Genomic DNA, 22,961 nt, shown 5'->3' with positions numbered 1-22,961 from the left:
AGGGGATGGTTGTATCATAGCTGCCAAGTCTCCCGTTTTCCCCGGGAAACCCCCGTTTTTAAAGCCATTTCCCGCTGTCATCCCAAATGGCGAAATATCCCGTAATTCCCCCAGATTTCTTCCGGTGCTTCTCTGCCCATGTCTGGGCACCGGAAATCGGGCAGCACCGGCACCGGAAGTTGCTTCTACGCATGTCTGGACATGCGTAGAAGTGACTTCCGGTGCGGACGCTGCTGATCCCATATTTTTCTAACCGGGACTTGGCAGCTATGGGTTGTATATGTGGTGATGAGGGAAGGGAGAAATGTGCTAAGAGGAAGGCACGCTTGGCAAATCCACACCGTGATCAACTCCCGCCCGGAAACCAATGTCCCCACTGTGGAAGGACATGCGGATCCAGAATTGGCCTCCACAGTCACTTACGGACTCATTGTTAAAACCGTGTTTATGGAAGACAATCTTACTCGGCTACGAGTGATCGCCAAAGAAGAAGAAGAAGATGAGGGAAGGAGAAATAGAACTGCTGTGTTCATAAAAGGAGATGCTGCAGGTCTTTCCAAATGAGCCGTCAAAACTTGACCTGGGCACTGCTTAGTTTTTGCAGTTTAGTCACTCAGGGCCCAATTCAAGTTGCAGCATGAGAAGCAGAATGTGGGGAGGGAAGAATAGCATTGTTTCGGTGTGAACTGCTGATCCATTGCTAGCCTCTTATAAAATTAAAGACTTGCAGTGTTCTAGTGTGGCAGCACACAACCTTCAAATAACTAAACTGACTTAACTGCTCCTGACTCCCAGTTCTTAGCATCCCACTCTGTGCAGTGGGGTGTTTAGGGGAGGAGCAGTATCTCTGGTGAGGGACACGTCATGCTCCTTCTGGGGTAGTTTGCCCACCTTTGGTGCCCACCCTGCATTCAGCTCTCAGCTGTGCCTCCTAGAAACTGACAGCCCCCCCCCCCCAGAAATGGCTTCAACTGGCCAGCTACCCCAGGTTACCATGGGTGTTAAACCCTCAGTGAGTCGGGCGAGTTAGGGACTTGTCTATCCCCTGCATGCGAAGACAGGCTCCGGTGCATTTCCGAGCACAGTTCAAAGTGTTGGTGCTGACCTTTAAAGCCCTAAATGGCCTCGGTCCAGTATACCTGAAGGAGCGTCTCCACCCCCATCATTCTGCCCGGACACTGAGGTCCAGCACCGAGGGCCTTCTGGCGGTTCCCTCGTTGCGAGAAGCCAAGTTGCAGGGAACCAGGCAGAGGGCCTTCTCGGTGGTGGCGCCCACCCTGTGGAATGCCCTCCCATCAGATGTCAAAGAGAAAAACAGCTACCAGATTTTTAGAAGACACCTGAAGGCAGCCCTGTTTAGGGAGGCTTTTAATATTTAATAGATTATTTTATTTCATTTTCTGTTGGAAGCCGCCCAGAGTGGCTGGGGAAACCCAGCCAGATGGGTGGGGTATAAATAATAAATTATTATTGTTATTATTATTGAGCATAATGGGTCTAATGGTCAGGAAGGCAGTTTCTGCATGTGCCAAAGAGAGAAATGAGGGGCAGGTGGGGCTCACCATCCTGGGAAGGTAGGTCTTCTAGGGGAAGGAAAACTCTGATCCTAAACCTCCACTGCCTTGTGGCCATCCTCATTTGTGAGAAAGGCTTCAGAAGTAAACCATGTGGAAAAACCTATACTTGCTGTCTCCTGGGACATCTTTGAGTGAAGAAAGGGCCAAGGAGTAAACCCTACACCAGCGGAGTCCCTAAGGCGGTTGAATGGTGCCTTGTGTGCCTCCTTCTGGCAACTCCTGCAGCCAGGCTGGTGCCCAGCGTATTGCTCTGCTTTCCTTTGGTCCACACCAGTGAGGCTGAGAGTCTTGTCATCTGGGCAGCCTGGGACCTTCATACACACTGCCCTGGCTTGCGCCCCAGGGAGGTCACTTCGGTGCTGCTAATGCAGCAAAAACAACGCGGGAGACAGCAGTTTCAGCAGGCCCTCTGTCTCTTCATCCCGAGGCGTACCCTTACGTGGTCTCCTGAGACAGGTGGATGCCAACCGACCACTCTGTGGTTTGGGCTCTTGGAGAGAGAGTGTGTACCAACATGCACACACATGCACACTTCCTTTACGGCTGTCTGCTCCTACTGCAGGGCCAGCTTGATAGAGGATAGGCTGACGCTGAGCTCAGGTCACCACCTGTTCTGATGGTGGGCGATAGGAACGGTAGTAGAGAGGAACCACGCCAAAGGCTTGGATTGGTACAGAGCTTTTTCCCTCATCTGCCAAGCCAGAGATTTGGGATGTGATAGAGGCTTGTCAGTGTTGGCACCCGTCTCCCTTTGCACACCATCGATGTGACACCACCTGATACACATGCGGAAGGCGTTCTTTATGCTTGCTCGCCCCAGCTGCTGCCCGGCTCCTGGGTTCCTGGGCTGCCAGGCAGAAGCTGGGACAAGTGAAGGCAATGATTGCCCTCCCTCTTCCCAGCCCCCACGTGGCGGCCCCCTCAATTTTGGGGGTGGCACAGACCCCTGCCCCCAAATATTGGAGGGCTGGAGCCCCTTGCGCCCCATATACCCCGCACTCCTGATTACAAGATAGCCCACTGTGGCTAGTTTACATTTAACTGGAACGTTGCATGCCCCTTATCCAACCCACTTGCCCTCGGACAGGATGTTGCACTCTGAAATATTCCCAAAATACAGAGGGCGGCGTTTGAAAGTCATGCTGTTGGTGTAGCTGTTTGGACAGCAAGATGTCTTGGGCTGACTGTCCCTATCCTGGACGCTATTCTCTGATTGCTGGGGCTCATGAATGCACCTTGGGCACTTCCTACCCATGCAAACCAGATGTGCCAGGTGTTTCAGCCTGCTCTTGATCTATTCTGAGATACTGGGCTCTACACTAGGGATGGACAAGAGGTGAATTGATCTCTGGGTAACTTGTAAATCAGCGAAGGTTTCTGTTCAACAGTAGCAACAACTATACTGTAAGTCTCTCTCTTTGGCTGCTGAAATGAAGAACATTTAGAGTGGAATTTTGTATGAGAAGACTGAGACGAAAGCAAATTCCTGGGATGAGCATGTGCTCAGAGGCATCCTTTTACCCTTCTTTAATTCTTAACTTTACGTTTGCCCCGCTGAACCGCTTTGCAAGTATTTGGCTTCAGTTTGTGGGTCCTGTTGAAAAGAAAGAGGGTAGTCTGCCCACCTCTGCTCTCCAGCTTGCACAAATCTGGTGCCCTCCGGATGTGTTGGACTCCCACTAGCCAGCATGACCAATGGTCAGGGATAATGGGAGTTCTAGTCCAGCAACATCTGGAAAAGCACCAGGTTGAAGGAAGCTGCCTGGACACTTCTGGCATTCCAAGGTTGGGTGATTTTAGAAATTGGCTACACATGCCTTTCCTCCCTTAATAAGTCATACCGGTAGCATTTTTTTCTCCAGAGAAGACAATGAGTAAGCTGTATTTCATAGTGTTTTGCTTAAGAAGCTTACTAAATGATCGTTTTATAGGGCAGCAGAAGCACAGCTTTGCCCATTTGGTACATGGGACCGAGATATTGACTCTTAAGGAAGAGCTTCTGTTTCAGAGGAACCCCAATTTGCCTAGCCCTAGATCCGCAGTATGATTCGGAAAGTGTGGTATATTGGGAAATTGATATTATATTTCCATATTTTGTTGTGTTTTGGAGTGTTCTCTAGTATGTGGCTGCATAAGCATCTGCGGCAGCTGGAGAAGGGGGGTATGTACTGCATACTTTCTTCTTTGGCAATCACTCGTAGCTGAGTAAGAATGCCTTCCATAAACACGGTTTTAACAATGAGTCCGTAAGTGACTGTGGAGGCCAATTCCGGATCCACATGTCCTTCCACAGTAGGGACATAGGTTTCCAGGTGGGAGTTGATCACGGTGTGGATTTGCCAAGCGTGCCTTCCTCCTCTTAGCACATTTCTCCCTTGCATCCTTCAAAGCCCATGACACCTTTGGTAAAGGCTGTTCTCCAACTGGAGCGCTCACAGGAAAGTGTTTCCCAGTTGTTGGTGCTTATATTACATTTTTTTAGATTTGCCTTGAGACAGTCGTTAAACCTCTTTTGTTGACCACCAGCATTACACTTTCCATTTTTAAGTTCGGAATAGAGGAGTTGCTTTGGAAGACGATAATCAGGCATCCGCACAACATGACCAGTCCAACGAAGTTGATGTTGAAGAATCATTGCTTCCACAATTGGTGGTCTTTGCTTCTTCCAGTACACTGGCATTAGTCCGCCTCTCTTCCCAAGTGATGTATAAAATTTTCCGGAGACACCGTTGATGGAATCTTTCATACTGCATAGTGCTGGTGATGTCACTAATGACATAACTGCTATTCTCAGGCACATGTTGCCAACTTAAGTGGCACTCAACCTGCAAAAGAGAATTGCGTTGCAAAGTATTGCTCAAGAGAAGACTCTAGATCAGTCCCCCCACACAATACATAGAGGCAATCAGCTTTCCCACTTGACTTTAAGACTTCCAGGGATACCCCCACAGATATGAAACAGAAAATGGCGTCCCCCAGACTTGGCTGTTGATGCTTGCCAGTTTGAGCATCCTTGGAAATCCCTTTGTATAGACTGAGCACTTCCCTTTTTTGTGCCTTTTTAAAAACAAGGAGAGTGGGAATAGCAGTACATCTCCCACATATGTATTCCATACTTCACCCTCACCAATTACTTGTTAATGGTTGTTGTGGTTCTAGGACCCGCCCCCCACGAAAAATAAAGACACAGTGACACAAGGATTTAAGTTAATGGGTAAAATAAGGCCACAACTTTAGAGCAAGTGAGAGGTATTGGCTTAGGCATTGGACACCCTAGCAAGCATGACTCCACCCCGCTTAGCGGGGGGTCATATCAGGTTAACACCCCAAGGAAGGAGCCTGTTGATGCAAATACAACTGAAAGCTCCCCCTGGTGTCACCGGGGGTCGTGCCATGGCCCTAGCCCCCAGCAGGGCATCCGACGGGATCCACGACCGCCGGATCCCTTAAGGGGATACCCCTATAGGAGGAGGGTTGGATGATGGCCACAACCAGTCCTCAAACACACCAGACAACTCCATATTCCAATGCCTAACCACCAAATATCGAAAGAAGTTGTGACGAATTGCTACGAGGTAGGCGAAAAAACCAAGAGGCCGGTGCCAATTAGCCAACTGGATAAAAAACTCCTACCAGGCCCCCTTGGGCAACCAGGGCAACCAACCGAAGTCCATAGCAAGGTCAAAGCACACACACAAAGGGAAGACCTAAAGGGAAGGTGGGCTGGAGATCTGTCGGGATGCAGCAGAAGAAGGAGGATTCAAATGCTGCCGCGCCACCTTAAATGTATGTAGACCCCGCCCTCGGGCCAGCCCTATTGGCCAGCCCAGAGGCTTGGCGCGGCAGCCGGGATAGGCTGTAGCAGGGGGCCGATACACGCCCCCCTGCTTGCCTGCAAAGTCTCCCCTCCCGGAAGAGGAGAGATGTTGTCTTTTAGTCAGGGGTTTCTTTCCTCCCCCAAACAGCTTAAATATGGCAGGAGTGGGATTTGAACGGACTGCCTGCTTAATGCCATAATAATCCAATCCTGAACCTGTTCACTTAGAAGTAAACCTCATTGACTACTAGAAAAGAATGCAGAATCAATCCCCTACCTTCCTTTCTAGTATTGGGAGACAATTACTAATATTGTATTTGATTTGATTTTCTCTGGTTCTTTTATACCTAGTTCTTTCAGCCTTTTCTTGCAAGACGTGCCTTTCTGGCTCATCAATAACCCTCTTGAGTCATGCCCAGAGCAGAGACCTTCAAATAAAATCATGCCAGCATTGAAAAATAGCAGTATTATAGCTTCCCTAGTCTTAGGAATAGTGCTGTTATGAACAGAGCCTATAATGATGGCGTTGGCACTTTGTATTTCACAAAACTCCACTTTTGGACAGTTATACTTTCAGCAGCATCAAATTGTACAGGTTTTTTCCTGGACTAGATTGCTTCAGGCAGCGCCAGAGTGAGCAGCTGTATACGAAATAAAGATGTTACAAAATAAAGATGTTGATGAGAAAGCCATGCTGAGCGCTTCTCCCTCTTGGTAGTTTTGTATGTACAGTAAGCCTGACCACTTGATTCTGGTGAGGGTTTACTGGCCTCAGCTGACTCAGGTTCATTTTGTTATCAAATGTGACTCTTACAACCTTATCAGAAGTGTTGCTTCCTAGTCAGATTCCTCTCTTACAATGGTGCATTTTGTTTTTCATACCTATACGGAACACTTTGCATTTGTCCTTGAAAAAACTTCATTTCCTGTCTGTGTGCCCAGCTCTTCAGTTTTTGAGAACTTTTAATTTTTAACTTATCCTCTAGGCTGGGGCAGTGGAGCCCGTGCTCCCCACCCCCCAGTTCCTGCTATGCAACAACTCCCATCAGCCCTGACCATTGAATCATAGAATCATAGAGTTGGAAGAGACCACAAGGGCCATCCAGTCCAACCCCCTGCCAAGCAAGAAATACCATCAAAGCATTCTTGACATAAGCCTGTCAGGCCTCTGCTTAAAGACCTCCAAAGAAGGAGACTCCACCACACTTCTTGGCAGCAAATTCCACTGTCGAACAGCTCTTACTGTCAGGAAGTTCTTCCTAATGTTTAGGTGGACTTTTCTTTCTTGTAGTTTGAATCCATTGCTCTGTGTCCACTTCTCTGGAGCAGCAGAAAATAACCTTTCTCCCTCCTCTATATGACATCCTTTTATATATTTGAACATGGCTATCATATCACCCCTTAACCTTCTCTTCTCCAGGCTAAACATACCCAGCTCCCTAAGCCGTTCCTCATAAGGCATCGTTTCCAGGCCTTTGACCATTTTGGTTGCCCTCCTCTGGACACGTTCCAGCTTGTCAGTATCCTTCTTGGAACTGTGGTGCCCAGAACTGGACACAGTACTCCAGGTGAGGTCTGACCAGAGCAGAATACAGTGGTACTATTACTTCCCTAGATCTAGACGCTATACTCCTATTGATGTAGCCCAGAATTGCAGTGGCTTTTTTAGCTGCTGCATCACACTGTTGACTCATGTCAAGTTTGTGGTCTACCAAGACTCCTAGATCCTTTTCACATGTACTGCTCTCAAGCCAGGTGTCTCCCATCCTGTATTTGTGCCTTTCGGTTTTTTTGCCCAAGTGTATAGTACTTTACATTCCTCCCTGTTAAAATTTATTTTGTTTGCTTTGGCCCAGTTGTCTAATCTGTTAAGGTCATTCTGAAGTGTGATCCTGTCCTCTGGGGTATTAGCCACCCCTACCAATTTGGTGTCATCTGCAAACTTGCTCAGGATGCCCTCAAGCCCATCATCCAAGTCATTGATAAAGATGTTGAATAAGACTGGGCCCAAGACAGAACCCTGTGGCACCCTACTAGTCACTACTCTCCAGGATGAAGAGGAGCCATTGATGAGCACCCTTTGGGTTCGGTCAGTCAGCCAGTTACAAATCCACTGAATGGCAGCATTGTCTAACCATTGGCTGTGCAGTCTGGGACTGATGGGAGCTGGAATCCAGCAACAGCTGAAGGGCCACACGTCCTCCATCCCCACTCCAGACTCTTTGTCATTCGCCACAAATTTGTGTCATTTACAGAACTGATAGCTGTACAGTCATACCTCGGTTTAAGTACGCCTCGGTTTGAGTATTTGCAGTTTTAAGTACTCCACGGACCTTTCTGGAATGGATTAATCCACTTTCCATTACTTTCTCTTTTTTTAAAAAAATCAATTTTTATTCCACTTTCCATTACTTTCAATGGGAAAGTTCGCTTCAGGTTAAGTACGCTTCAGGTTAAGTACAGGCTTCCGGAACCAATTACACTAATACCTCGGGTTAAGTACGCTTCAGTTTTAAGTACTCCACGGACCGTCTGGAACGGATTAATCCAGGCATCCCCAAACTGCGGCCCTCCAGATGTTTTGGCCTACAACTCCCATGATCCCTAGCTAACAGGACCAGTGGTCAGGGATGATGGGAATTGTAGTCCAAAACATCTGGAGGGCCGAAGTTTGGGGATGCCTGGATTAATCCACTTTCCATTACTTTCAATGGGAAAGTTTGCTTCCGGTTAAGTTCGCTTCAGGTTAAGTACAGACTTCCGGAACCAATTGTGTTTGTAAACCGAGGTGCCACTGTACTCGTATCAAGCCTCATTCCAACCTGATCTTGATCCATATGTGATTTCTCCACCAATCTGCATATTCATTTTAAAATACAGTAGTTTCTTCTAGTTCAGTGCTCCCCAACCTTTTTATCACCGCGGACCAGTCAACGTTTGATAATTTTACTGTGGCCCGCTGAGGGGGGGGGCGTTTATTGTTTATATTTTATTAAGATTGTTTTGATTTAATAATTTTAATTTAATTGTATTTAATGATCCTTAGGCGGCCCGGTACCAATTGATCCACGGACCGCTACCGGTCCGTGGCCCGGGGGTTGAAGACCACTGTTCTAGTTCATATCTTCCAGACTTCCACGCCTGGCTCTCATGAGGGACTAAGGCCTCCAAAGAATTGCACAAATAGAATAGAATAGAATAGAATAGAATAGAATAGAATAGAATAATTTATTGCCCAAGTATCAACCATTGTTGTTGTTGTTTAGTCGATTAGTCGTGTCCGACTCTTCGTGACCCCATGGACCATAGTACGCCAGGCACTCCTGTCCTGCACTGCCTCCCGCAGTTTGGTCAAACTCATGTTCGTAGCTTCGAGAACACTGTCCAACCATCTCGTCCTCTGTCGTCCCCTTCTCCTTGTGCCCACCATACTTGGCATTTTGCTTCGACTACTGTACATTGCAATGTAAAGAAAAAACGTACCTCATACAAACACTATTCCCCTCCCAATACAACAGCACAGAGGAAAAACCCCATACCACCATATGTACCTGCGAGGTGTTCCTTGCCTGCTAAATCATTTATTTTTCAAAACAGGAAGTTAGGATGGTGTAGGATGTGTACTTTAACAACAATAAAAAGTTGAAAGCTGGTTGTTCATAACCCATTTTCTTCAAAATGTTTATGAACTTACTTATTGTAACATCTTTCCCAGCATTGATGCTTGCAGGTGCATAATTCCATGAGTAGTTCTCCCTTCCCCCTTTTAAAAGATATGTGTTGTTGTGCTTCTCTTCCGTCTTGAAGGGCCAGGTATGTTTCCCATGAATTGTCAAGTATGGCAGCTATTATTTCTGAGATTTGCTTACTTAAGTTTCTAATTCGTTTTGATGCCTGAGGTAGAAAACTCAACTGTTAGTTACCTCCACCCACACTCCCTTCTCTAATTAATATGGGACGCAATCTGTCAGGATGTTTGCATTGGCATGAATGGGAAGTGTGCAAGAGCATTACTGTGCAGTTCTTCCTGTTCATTTCAGTGGGGCTTGTACAGGAGAGCTTCCCCATAGTTTGCTCCTTGTAACAGAGATCAGTCTGCCACCCTTAATGGGTGTAGAATCCTCTGGGATTCCTTGGATAAAATGCTGTCTTAACTCTGCTGAGTTAGACAATTTAGATTGTCTAGGTCAGTGTTTCCCAACCTTGTGCCTCCAGCTGTTTTCGGACTACAATTCCCATCATTCCTGACCACTGGTCTTGCTAGCTAGGAATGATGGGAGTTGTAGTCCAAAAACAGCTGGAGGCACAAGGTTGGGAAACACTGGTCTAGGTGATCCTTTATTTCACTGACTTTTTGTCTTTATCTGTGAAGTATTGCTGCTTTCCTTCTTCATCAAGATGGAAAGCATTCAAGCTTCGGCCGGCAGCCCATTCCCCACAGCATGGTTTCAACCTATAGTAAAAGGTGTACAGTACTCTTGGTAAACCAGACTGGAGTATCTCCTCCCCACAAGCCCATAAAAGGAAAAAACCATAATCCCTGGTTTATGTCTGAACCCAAAACATTACGGTTTGTTTCACTCTCAACAAACCACTGCCAGCAGGCCAGGAGAAAACCTTAGCTACAAATCATGGTTGGTTAGGAGCAAAACAAACCTCACATCCAAACCAGTGGTATCCGCAAAGCTAGGAGCCGTATTTTTGCTTCAGTGGTGTTTCTCATGTACCTTGACCTGAGTTGAGCAAGTTCTAAAAACCAGTGTTGTCATTTCCAAAGAAAGAAAGAAAGAAAGAAAGAAAGAAAGAAAGAAAGAAAGAAAGAAAGAAAGAAAGAGGGGTGGGATAATATCACCCCTCTCACCCTCATGCACATGCCTAACTAAGTCTTGTACTCTTGGTATATTCAAGCGTGGCCAGTCTTCAGATACTGTACTTCAGATATTTGTACTGCCAGGTTCAGGCCCAGGGTCAGCAACTGACACCCTTATGCAGGACCCAGTCAGAGGCCCTGACGCTTAATCTGAGTCCCCTTGGTGCTCAGCTACAACCTGCCATTTTAAACTTCCCCACACTACCCTGGAGCAACACTACAACCGAGTGCTTTGTTAACCTACAGTTTATGAAAGTGCAGTCATGGTATTGCGGGGGTCTAACCCACTTAGGGGGACCCAGGTGGCGCTGTGGGCTAAACCGCTGAGCCTAGGGCTTGCCTAGAGTCGGTCACGACTGGACCTAATGGTAAGGGGTCCCTTTACCTTTACCTTTAACCCGCTTAGGAAAACAAATAATGGGGTGGAAGGAAGCGCCAGGTGATTTGAACCGTTCCAGCCCCCCCTGCAATGTAGGAATCTCGACTAGATCGTACATGACAGATGGCTATCCAACCTCTGCTTAAAAACCTGCAAGGAAGGAGAGTCCACCACCTCTCGTAGCACTGCTGAACAGCCCTTACTGTCAGAAAGTTCTTCCTTGTGTTTAGTTGGTGTTGGTGTTAGTTGTGTTTAGTTCTTGTAACTTGAAGCCATTAGTTCAAGTCCTCCAGAGCAGAGAAATCAAGTTCCGTGTGACAGCCCTTTAGATATTTGAAGGGTGGCGCTGTGGGTTAAACCACAGAGCCTAGGGCTTGCCAATCAGAAGGTTGGCGGTTTGAATCCCTGCGACGGGGTGAGCTCCCGTTGCTCGGTCCCAGCTCCTGCCAACCTAGCAGTTCGAAAGCACATCAAAGTGCAAGTAGGTAAATAGGTACCGCTCCGGTGGGAAGGTAAACACCGTTTCCGTGCACTGCTCTGGTTTGCCAGAAGCGGCTTTGTCATGCTGGCCACATGACCTGGAAGCTGTATGTCGGCTCCCTCGGCCAATAACGCGAGATAAGCGCCGCAACCCCAGAGTCGGTCACAACTGGACCTAATGGTCAGGGGTCCCTTTTCCTTTATCTTATCTCCTCTCAGTCTCCCCTTTTCCAGGCTAAACAACCCCGGCTCTTTCCGCCATTCCTCATAAGGCTTGGCTTCCAGACCCTTGATCATCTTGGTCACCTTTCTCTGCACACATTCCAGCTTGTCAATGCCCTTCTTAAACTGTGGTGCCCAAAACTGGGTGGGAGACACAACAGCAGCCACCTGGCCTTCTTGCCATACCACAAACCTGCCTGACTGCCTATGAATGAGGCAGATGTGGGAGCAGCACAGAAGGGAAAAGCGAGGATGTTGTTAACCCTAACTTGGTGGAAAGAGCCTTCAGCTTGGGGGCAGAGAGGGGAAATGGAAGCTTTTCTTACTCTGTCTCAGATTGCGAGGGCATTTGCCGCTGCCTGCCTGAATTTTGGGTTTCTGGAGAGACTGTTTCCCCGAAAGATCAGTAGGGGTATATGTGTTTAACATAATATAAAGGTAATGGGTTAAATCCAAGGGATTCTATCCTGTGTTTGGAGGGTTTCCTAGAGACCCGGTCCTCTGGTCTGAAAATGGGGGCAGTTGCTAAGGAGACTCTTGTTGCTATGGAGATAGCTCTGGGACGCAGTGGATTGGCTGCCAGAGATGACGAGGATGCCACTTCTGTTCCCCTTTTCATGTCTCTCCTCTCCCCCCCCCCCTTTTTGTGGTTCCGCTATATGCAGCTTTGAGGAAATGTGTGATGGTAAGCAGGAGGGGAGGGATCGGTAGCTTTGCTAAGGGGAGAAAAAGATGAAATCAAAGCAATGGAGGAAGATGTTTGGGACACGTGATCCTGGGGCAGAGGCTGGAGAGAGAATGAGCTTGTAGGCTTGGAATGGAAGAGGCCAGAGAAACTGGGCCTCAGCATGCACTAGCACGGCAAGGGAAAATGGGACACCCTAGGTGCAGCTGATCAGAGTGATTAAAATGTGTCAGGCTGACCTTGCAGCCAAGAGAAGTGGGGAAGGAGCTTATTGACACACTGGTTAAGTTCTCACACATATAAGAACTCCATCTTTACTTGTGAAAACTTGGGACTGCCCACAAACACGGCCCCCGCTTCGATCTCTGAGCACAGCCACAAACACTCGTTCTTGAAGGTGGACTTAGCTATTAGCAGCCTCTGGTAAGAGACTGAAGCACAGGACCAAGTTCTCATGCAGAAGGGCAATTGAGCTGGTAAACCTGTGCTGTGGACCTTACCACTTTAGACTGCTGGAGGATGTTTCACACGACAGAAAGGTTCCCTACAGAGGGTGGAAATTCCTGCACATATAAAATTGGCAAGTCAGAGGGAAAGGTGAGCTAGGATCCTGCTTCCTGGCATGCTAATTGGCTGTGTCCTGGGAATTTTATTTATTGCATATGTATCTTGTGAAAAAAATGGTCTGAAGCTCAACATCAAAAAAACCAAGATCATGGCCACTGGTCCCATCACCTCCTGGCAAATAGAGGGGGAAGAAATGGAGGCAGTGAGAGATTTTACTTTCCTGGGCTCCTTGATCACTGCAGATGGTGACAGCAGTCACGAAATTAAAAGACGCCTGCTTCTTGGAAGAAAAGCAATGACAAACCTAGACAACATCTTAAAAAGCAGGGACATCACCTTGCCAACAAAGGTCCGTATAGTTAAAGCTATGGTTTTCCCAGTAGTGATGTATGGAAGTGAGAGCTGGACCATAAAGAAGGCTGATCGCCGAAGAATTGATGGTTTTGAATTATGGTGCTGGAGGAGACTCTTGAGAGTCCAATGGACTGCAAGAAGATCAAACTTATCCATTCTGAAGGAAATCAGCCCCGAGTGCTCACTGGAAGGACAGATCCTGAAGCTGAGGCTGCAATACTTTGGCCACCTCATGAGAAGAGAAGACTCCCTAGAAAAGACCCTGATGTTGGGAAAGATGGAGGGCACAAGGAGAAGGGGACAACAGAGGACGAGATGGCTGGGCAGTGTTCTCGAAGCTACGAACATGAGTTTGACCAAACTGCGGGAGGCAGTGCAAGACAGGAGTGCCTGGCGTGCTATGGTCCATGGGGTCACGAAGAGTCGGACACGACTAAACGACTAAACAACAACAACAATCTGTTGCTATTCCATTGCCTTTCATCTGGCATGATACAGCCCAGGCATAGTTTGACTACATCACCTGCTATTTGGAAGCAGTAGGCCACAATTTAGCAAGCGGTAACCTATCATGGTTATACGGTATTCCGTGAAACAGGATGCCATTTGTCTACAGTGCCTGGTCCAGTGTGTGTGGAGGGGAGAACATGGCCACTGTTATGGAATAAAAATATCTCCTTACAACTTCCTTACTGGGACAGTACAAACAACCCAGTGGCAAGGGGCATGTCTTGGGCATTAAGTACTTAAGGAAATGTCATTTATAGCCACCCATAATAGTTGTTGCACCAGAGGGACAGGGAATCCTGTTTGAAAGGAGGGTGGGCTAGGAAATAGCTGAAAGCCTACTCTTACAGGTTATGCCCTGCTTCAAAACAAGGGTGGAGCTAAGTGAGTGAAAGTTAGGAAATGCTGGCTCTATATGTAGTTGTTCCTCAGCTGGGCAGCAAAAGACATGGTTGGAGGATTCACAGCAGATATGGGACACCCCACCCCAAGCCCTCTGCCCATATACTTTGTAATGCATGGGCGTAGCCAGGATTTATGTTGGGGAGGGGCAGACTTCAGGTTAGGGGGCAGAACTTCCATTCGTTAAGTATTTTTATTGGTTTACTTGCTGAGGGGGCAGCTGCCGCTCCCCTACCACCACCACCACCCGGGGGGGGGGGCTATGCGCATGTTGTCATGATGGCCGGATACTGAGAGCAGTGGGCATTTGGCAGTGGCGATGCAATTTTGTTGACCTTTGTTTCATGCTGGAGAATAATCATACCGTGCCGGGGGGGGGGGCGTTAAAGCCAAAATGGCACATGCATTTTAAAGTACTTTAATTATCACTTGGGAATCTACCCTCGCTTCAGTTAATTCACCACCACTGTTTGCAAGCTTCCTGCTTTAAATGTTGACATGCAAGCAGAGAACTAAAAATACGCTCCAGATGGAACGCTTCTGTTCACAGGTGATGCACAGGCTAAAATGCACCAAATGTGCACCACTAAAATGTGGTTTTTTTAATCCACCTTCTCAGATGGTCATCAATTGATTTTTAAAAGCTTAATACACTCACATATTTAAAACTGCATTTCTGTCTTTTACACAAGCACACCAAGCTCAGGAAAGAGGCTTGTAAGTGCTTTAAGTGGTATGGGTGAAAGCAACTTAATGCAACCACCTGCATATCTTCATTTGGTGGGAGTGAGCATGTAAGGGGGGGGGAAGTACTTTAACCACTTCCGCTCACTTACAGAAGAGTTTGGGGGGAGGGGTAAGGAAATGTAGTGAATAGAGCTGAATCTTAGGAGCCATATATGCATGCGGGTATGTTCTGGTAGTGGGTCCAGTGACCCACAACAGAACCCAGGCCAGGAGTGCAGGTCAAACCCAGCTTGATTCTTAGCAGATGGAATTTCCAGTTTCGGAGAGCTTATTTAACTCCAACTCCTAAAGTTCATTCCTTTCTTTCTTTCATATAAGTGTGTGAATGCTCTTCACACCTATGGGAGACAAGTGAAGGGTGCAAAAGGTAAATCTGCCTTCTGCCCCACTGAAGGGTGGTGTGGCCTTCATGCACAGGGCTCCCACAGAGGTTTCAACATGTGCTTGTGCACAGAAAACATGCAGAGACCTACATAAACCCCTCTGCCCTCATCCGCCCTGTCTGTCGTAACGATAAGTGGTTTGCTAGCAAATGATAAAAGGGAGTTGAGCAGAGGAATCTGGCCAACAGCAAAAGCTAGATTGCAGGTGTCACGGTTCCTGTGCCAGCACTTTTCAGATATGCTCAAGCAGGGGTCGGCAAGGCTTACCGGGCATGGGCCATTTCACTCCCACAGAGATCCTCCATGGGCTGGACCAGCGCAGCGCGACGCCGAAAATCGCATCTGTGCATGTCTGTGGCACTGGAAATTGCTTCTGCGCATGCCCAGAAGTGATTTCCGGCGCCGCAGACATGCGCAGATGCGATTTCCGGTGTCTGGGCATACGCAGAAGTGATTTCTGGAGCCGCAGAAGAGAGTCCCTGCACTGCGCTGCTTCGGTTTAGCGCAGCGTGCGGGGACTCGCCGAGCTAGTGGCTTGGTTCAGGGGCGGCTCGTGGGCCGGTTAAACAGCCTCCGTGGGTGCTTCCAGCCCACAAGCCTTAGGTTGCTAACCCCTGTGCTCATGGGTATAGATTGGGTCCAAGGGTCTTGTGGCAAGGAAGTCTGCCTCCCAAAACACTTCCTGGTCCTAAACACAGGCAGCTCTTTTATGCTTCAAGGCAGGGTCTGGACATGGCTATAACATTAATAATGCTTAAGAAACTGAGGTTCTCCCTGCCCAACAAAAGCTCAACAACCTTTGAGGCAATCTCTCAAAAACAGCTCAACAACTTTGGGGGCGATTTCCCCCCAAAAGCTCTGCTCCCCCCCCCAACAAAAATCCTGGCTATGCCCATGGATCTGGTTGTAGCTACATTCAGCTGACTCCACTCCAGACACGATGTGTTGTTGCTGGCCAGCTTCCCTTATGCAGGGGGGAGAAAGTCTGGCTAAACACTTGAGAAAGATGTGGGAGGAGGGAGAAGATTGTACTTGTGACAGTACCTGGGTGGTTTAACTCTCGGTACTCCCAGGTGGCTCTGTGGGTTAAACCACTGAGCCTAGGGCTTGCTGATCAGAAGGTCAGCGGTTCGAATCCCTGTGACGGGGTGAGCTCCCGTTGCTCGGTCCCAGCTCCTGCCAACCTAGCAGTTCGAAAGCACATCAAAATGCAAGTAGATAAATAGGAACCGCTACAGCGGGAAGGTAAACGGCGTTTCCGTGTGCTGCTCTGGTTCGCCAGAAGTGGCTTTGTCATGCTGGCCACATGACCTGGAAACTATACGCCGGCTCCTTCGGCCAATAATGCAAGATGAGCGCGCAACCCTAGAGTCGGTCACGACTGGACCTAATGGTCAGGGGTCCCTTTACCTTTACTCTCAGGCTAAGGACATGCCTAGATGGTAGCTACTCATTTTTCTACTTGGCTGTGGTAGCAGACAACCAGCGGTGTGAAAAGCGTTTTGGAAGAAAGAAGGCAGGAAATCAACACACACACACACACACACCTCCTTCTTTTGGGAAGCTAGCTTGGCAAGTTGCATAGGCAAGTTGTCCTCATTAGCCACAGGGCTTTGGGGAGATCAGCCTAACTTGCAGCAGGTGCTCTTCAGGAATCAAATACACTAACCCGATGTTCCTGGCTTGCTCCTTAAGAGCCGTGTTGGCAATGCTCAAACATGCCCCTATTGCGTCTTCACACAAGTAAAGCAGCAGCAATTTGGATCATTTGTCCAAGTTTGTATTCAGCCCTTTCCCCGGGATGCACAGAGAAGCACATTGACCTCTCAAGCGCCCTGCAGCAAGGAAAGGGCAAGTTTGAATCAGGAAGAGGAGCAGGGTATAAGAGGCATAGCAATGAAGGACAAGAGTTTCCATGTAGGCTCTAACCGGGTATGTGTGGGCAATGCTATTTTTCTAGAAAAAGAGGTGCTGGGACTCACCATGAATGCCTCCCTTGTTCTCTTATCATGGCAATGGTGCCCACCTGAGAGGTGCCAGAACTGAGTTCTGGTGATTTGCAGCTAAAGAAAAGCCCCGGGAGGGGGGGATTGGCAGGGAGAGGGCGAGCGCTTCTGTCTGCAGAGCTTTTGCATGCCTGGGTGAGTCCAAGCAAAGGAAGAAGGGGTTTGTTTTTTGGTTGTGAATCAGAGAAGTGCAGGCCTTGGATTGCATTCTACATAATAGCATCCTGACCCCTAATCAAGAGCAGCCGAATCAGCACTGTGGAAGCCCTCCTGTCCTCCTGGAAGGTGGTTTTCCCCTTTGGCTTCTTCCTGAGGCTGCTGCTGCTGCAGCTGGGCGGTCTGTAGCATTACCCATGTCTTGGCTGACGAGCTGATGAGTCACCTCAACCCTTCTGCCAGGGAGCAGCATCCGGGAGTTTTTTTCAAGGACAAAGTGGGTTTTGAAATGACAGCAGTGTCAGGCACCGAACTGGAAAAGCCAGTGCCTTTGCCCCCAAATCCTTGGTGCTGAGTTTCGTAGTGCTTGGGATTAAGCTCCAAGACTACCAAGGGGGTACCAAGGGGGTACCAAGGGGGTACCAAGGCTCTAGAAATGATAAGATGAAATGAAGTAGGTCTGATGCAAGATTACCAGACAATGTGTCTGTCTGCCCCCCCTCCCCCCCAAAAAAACCACAATTTTTTTGATGCCCAATGAGCCCACCACACTTTTTTTTCAATGCTGGGTATGAAAACCTGCTACCACATCATCTGACATTTGGTGTATCCATCCATTGTGGCCTTCCAGATGTTGCTGGACTCCAACTTCTGACAGCATGGTCAGTGTTCAGGGATGCTGCAAATTGCAGTCCAGCTGCATCATGAGGGCCACAGGTTCCCCACCACTGATCTAGACCGTGGACCAGCTTAGATCCACCCCCACCTGTCCCAATGAGATCACACAGAAACCCCTGTATTTTTAGAACATCTGTTGTTGTTGCTTTCCTTAAAAATGTAATACTGAATGTAATACTAAATGTAATACTAAAGATACAACAGTGTCATCAACATGGATTTAAAAAAATTGAACTTCTTTATTGAAACTAGGGAATTTGTGCCTTTGGTGTGCGTACTCAATATCAGGAGCCATTTCCATTACTCTGTTTATGAACACAATTGGTTCCGGAAGTCTGTTAATAAACTGAAGCGTTCATAAACCGAAGCGAACTTTCCCATCGGAAGTAATGGAAAGTGAATTAATCCGTTCCAGATGGGTCCGCGGCATTCGTAAACCGAAAATTCGTAAACCGAGGTGATCAGAAACTGAGGTTCCACTGTACAGTTACTCGGTACAGTTATGCGGATGACCCTAAGGAATTATTCCTGTGCAGTGATTGCATATGGGTTGAAACGCCAGCTTGTGGGTGAGGCGTGAGTGGGTCAGTGGATGAAATGACCTTCCTATCCTCTCTGTGTAAATGATGTCCCTGTGCCACAATACATTGGGGTTTCACTAGTGAAACCCTCTTGAACCTGAGGTGTTTTGAGAGTGTGCACACATTTGAAAGTCAGTTTTCCAGACTTTGGGTTGCATTTGGGCTAAAGCAACATGTGTCCATGTATGGCAGGTCCCTTGTATTGTTATTGTATTTGTATTGTATTGTTACGGATATGAGGTAACAGAGTCTATTCGTGAATAGTAGAAATTAATAAACGGTAGGATTTTGATGATTTGGGATATGAAGGGGAAATAAAATTTGTGGAGGAATTCCTGGGCTAGCCTATGCAGAACAACATGGCCAAGCTCGGGCCTTTTAAGAAACAATGCAGCCCATTGGCAAGGCAAGAGAACACTCCTGCCCTTCTGCCCTGAGGTGTGAACAGAGACTGGGGATTCGGAAGGTTGCCAGGGTAACTGGGCGTGATGTCACAGGAAGAGTCTGGAGCCTTTGGCACAATAGCTGAAAAAAGGCCAGAATGATCTTGGGCTGGCTGGCTGGCTGAAGGCAAGTAGAGAGAAATGCCCTGGACTCAACTTCTGTACTGCTGTGGAGAACAAGCCCCTCTTGAAATGGCCATGCTGTAAGATCTGGGGTGGATCTAGCCCAGGCATTCCCAAACTTCGGCCCTCCAGATGTTTTGGACTACAATTCCCATCTTCCCTGACCACTGGTCCTGTTAGCTAGGGATCATGGGAGTTGTAGGCCAAAACATCTGGAGGGCCGCAGTTTGGGAGTGCCTGATCTAGACACAGGAAAAAAACCCACTATAAATAAGTCTGAAATTAGATCATTATAACAAAAGGGGGGAAATCTCTCTATGGAAAACTGTGTTTTACAATTTCCTGCTCTCTGGCGCCATCTGCTGTTACATCTTTAAACTGCTGTTTCTTTACTAATGTAGCTGAGTTCCTGGACTCCACGCAGATTAAAAGTATATATATGTGAATAAACCATATATCTTAAGGCTATGACAGCCTCTGCTGTGTCTTGCATCTCAAACAAGCAGAGACCCTGGAACCTCCCCGGAATCTTGCCATGGCTTGGCAGAAATTGGGAGTGGTGCCCGACTTTTGCAACAGTATTAATAGAAGTCTGTGAGTTCTCATGACTGTGTATCAATGCATTACATGCTTGCACAAGCGTTCTTGTGCAGCCAAGATACTGTACCCCCACATCCACACAATAGCATCTCCCCACATGGGAAAAAAACTGAATCCCAGTACAGACATGATCCCAGTACTCACATGAAAATATATGCCTGGGCAGTGGTAATGTGTGATACTAAGAGTGTCAGTTGTCAAGCTTCTTACCCCAATGTAGGTTTGTCCGCCAGTGAATCCCTGCATGTGTTACAAAGGGTTCTAGTGCATGTTATTGGGGACAAGAGAACTGGCCAGGCCACTTGAACCTAGCTGAAGAGGTCTAGCATGGTCAGTGGGCAGGAGATGATTGGAAGTGGTAAAGAAGCTTATTTGCAATTTTCTCAGTAGGAAGCCCCCTTAGAAATGCTGTAATTCCTAGGAAGACAGCTTGAAATCCATTGCACTGGGGTGGGGAACCTATTTTTACCCACCCCACCCTACCCTGATGTTGGTGGACTCCAGCTCCCATCAGCCCCACACAGGATGGCCAGGAATGTTGGGAACTGGTGTCCTAACAGCAACAGAAGGACCAAAGGTTACCCACCCCTGGACTAGAAGAACACACATGATTCAAGATGTGGCACACATGTTTATTCTCACACACATTTACTCACAGGTAGTGGCTCGCAGGCATTCATGGACCATGAGGCTGCCATTGTCTGGCCATCATGATTGCCTCCAGAGTCAGAGGCAGTTGCATTCATCTTTTGCTTCTGGACTTCCCATGTGACTCTTGTTGGCCAACCAAATGTTGGACTAGATAGGCCCTTTGTTCTGATCCAATAACGTCTTCTTTTGTCGTCGTTCTCTTTCTCAAAGCCTATGTTTAGGGAAGCTTTTAAAGTTTAATAGACTACAGTGGTACCTCGACGTACGAATAACTCTACTTACGAATGTTTCTACTTACGAACGGAGCTCCGTCCGCCATCTTGAATGCGGTTTAGATAGGATTTTTTTCTACTTACGATTTTTTAGATAGGGTTGCTTCGACTTACGATTTTTTTCTCCCAATGCATTCCTATGGGATTCGACTTACAATTTTTTCCGACTTACGAATGTGCGTTTGGAACGCATTAAATTCATAAGTCGAGGTATCACTGTATTGTATTTTAATATTCTGTTGGAAGCTGCCCAAAGTGGCTGGGGAAACCCAGCCAGATGAGCGGGGTATAAACTATTATTATTATTATTATTATTATTATTATTATTATTATTATTATTATAATGTCCTGTAAGTCATATACAGTGAAACACAATTGCATGACCTGTTCATACCTGTGCATGTGACAGAAAACCCATGTTAACTCCTTCCTCTTCTCTCTTTCCCCTTCTGTCTGGCAGTTCAAAAGAATGCTGAACCGTGAACTAACCCACTTCTCTGAAATGAGCCGCTCTGGAAACCAGGTCTCTGAATATATTTCCAACACCTTCTTAGGTGAGTGCAAAGGTTTGACTGTTCAGGCCCTGAAGGAAAAAGAAAACAATAATAATATATTAATGCCCAGTATAATTTTCTTTTGCAGCACAGGATAGGCAAATAATAATACAGTCATACCTCGGGTTACGGCCGCTTCAGGTTGTGTGTTTTCGGGTTGAGCACCGTGCCGAACCCGGAAGTCCCGGAACGCACTTTGTGCATGCGCAGAAGCACCGAATCGCAACCCGCGCATGTGCAGATGCGGCGCTGCAGGTTGCGAACGTGCTTCCCACACAGATTACATTCACAACCCAAGCGTCCACTGTAGTAGTAGTAGTAATAATAATAATAATAATATAATTAACAACAACAACAACTAGCATCAACTTTCCTCATTGCACATACATCACCATTACACTACACAATTTGGCTCTCAGGATTATTAGATACAGGTAGGTAGCCGTGTTGGTCTGAGTCGAAACAAAATAAAAAAATTCATTCAGTAGCACCTTAAAGACCAACTAAGTTTTTATTTTGGTATGAGCTTTCGTGTGCATGCACACTTCATCAGATTCATCAGATGAAGTGTGCATGCACACGAAAGCTCATACCAAAATAAAAGGATTATTAGAGTTCTTTAAAGTGTTTTAAAAGTGTGTGCAGGGCATGGGGGTGATTGTTCTGAGATATAAACATATATTGTCTGGCCTGCATGAAAAAATATTTAATTTAAAATTCCATGGCAAACATTAAAGTTGTACATTTCTTTAAGGTTTCTGATAAAAGAGGAATTGAATCTTAAATGGAAAGTTCAGAGCTTTGCCATAAGTCCTGTAGGATTTTTAATCTCTCCAGTCCAATGTTATATGTGCTCTGATCAAAATGTATTTAGGTCTGTCTGCATAGCTTGGCTGTAATCTAAGAATGGCTCTCATTTTACCTGTCTGAGTCTAACAATGAACTAACCCAAAATTAGTCAGGCATCTCTCTTTAGGGTTGTTTTCCTTAGAGTTGAGCTCAAATGCAGAGGTGAAGTTTTATGAATATGTTCACATATATAACCCACAAAACACCCCCTTTTTTATGATTGGCGAGGCATTGAATGGATGGGGTGGGTGGGATGAAGATACTTCTAGTTCCATTTTCACATAGTTCCCCCAAACTACTGTGAGAATGTGGCTGGAATTGCATGTTCAAGCACACACACCGTTGAAAGTAATGTAAAGAGGGCAGAGGACATCCACGTTCATATTTGCCTCCAATAAACTTACTACTTTGCTGTCCTGAGTTACACTTCAACAGCTCAGAGCCAGTGTGGCGTAGTGGTTGGAGTGTTAAGAGTGTCGGACTAGGACCTGGAAGAGCAGGGTTCGAATCCCCACGCAGGCATGAAACTCGCTGGGCCAGTCACCATCACTTAGCCTAACCTACCTCACAGGATTGTAGTGGGAATGAAATGGGGAGGAGGAGAACCATGTTCACCACCTTGAGATTCTTGGAAGATAAAGGTGGCATATAAATGTAAAAAATAAAATAACCTCCCTGGAAAGGCAAGGAGCATCCCTGGTGATGGGGCAGCTTAGTTGCCTTGGCAACAGAGAGATTCCTTCTGCTCCCTAACCCACAAAGAGGGCAAAAGCATTGACTTTGTTTACCTCCCCCCCCCCATGATGCTATCACATAGCCAAGTCTTATCGGCTGGGATCATTGGGGAAGAATAAAGCGGGAGGGGGTGGATGGGGGGATGGCACCAGAGCAGCAGGAAGAGGAGAAGAAGATGAAGACGAGGAGGAGGAGGAGGAGGAGGAGGAGGAGGAGGAGGAGGAGGAGGAGGAGGAAGACAGGGACTGAAAAGAGCTCACCAGGATGCAAATGGCAGAAAAAGCCCTGCTGGAACTTGCAGGATCTCCAAAATACCCCCTCTC

At 47.1% G+C, this 22,961-nt stretch overlaps 1 protein-coding gene across 5 annotated transcripts in view; it reads left to right on the top strand.

Annotated features, from left to right (window-relative positions):
* Positions 1-22,961, top strand: part of PDE4A (phosphodiesterase 4A) — a 281,007-nt gene that overhangs the window by 229,397 nt on the left and 28,649 nt on the right. For all 5 annotated transcript variants that reach the window (XM_035141219.2, XM_035141222.2, XM_035141224.2 and 2 more), the window contains one exon: positions 20,961-21,054. In XM_035141219.2, coding sequence (XP_034997110.2) covers positions 20,961-21,054 — 94 coding nt within the window. The remainder of the gene's footprint in view (positions 1-20,960; positions 21,055-22,961) is intronic.

This window comes from Zootoca vivipara, chromosome 16 (genome assembly GCF_963506605.1).
Source record: "Zootoca vivipara chromosome 16, rZooViv1.1, whole genome shotgun sequence".
NCBI classification, from domain to species: Eukaryota; Metazoa; Chordata; class Lepidosauria; order Squamata; family Lacertidae; genus Zootoca; species Zootoca vivipara.
This window is presented reverse-complemented; position numbering and strand designations above follow the sequence as displayed.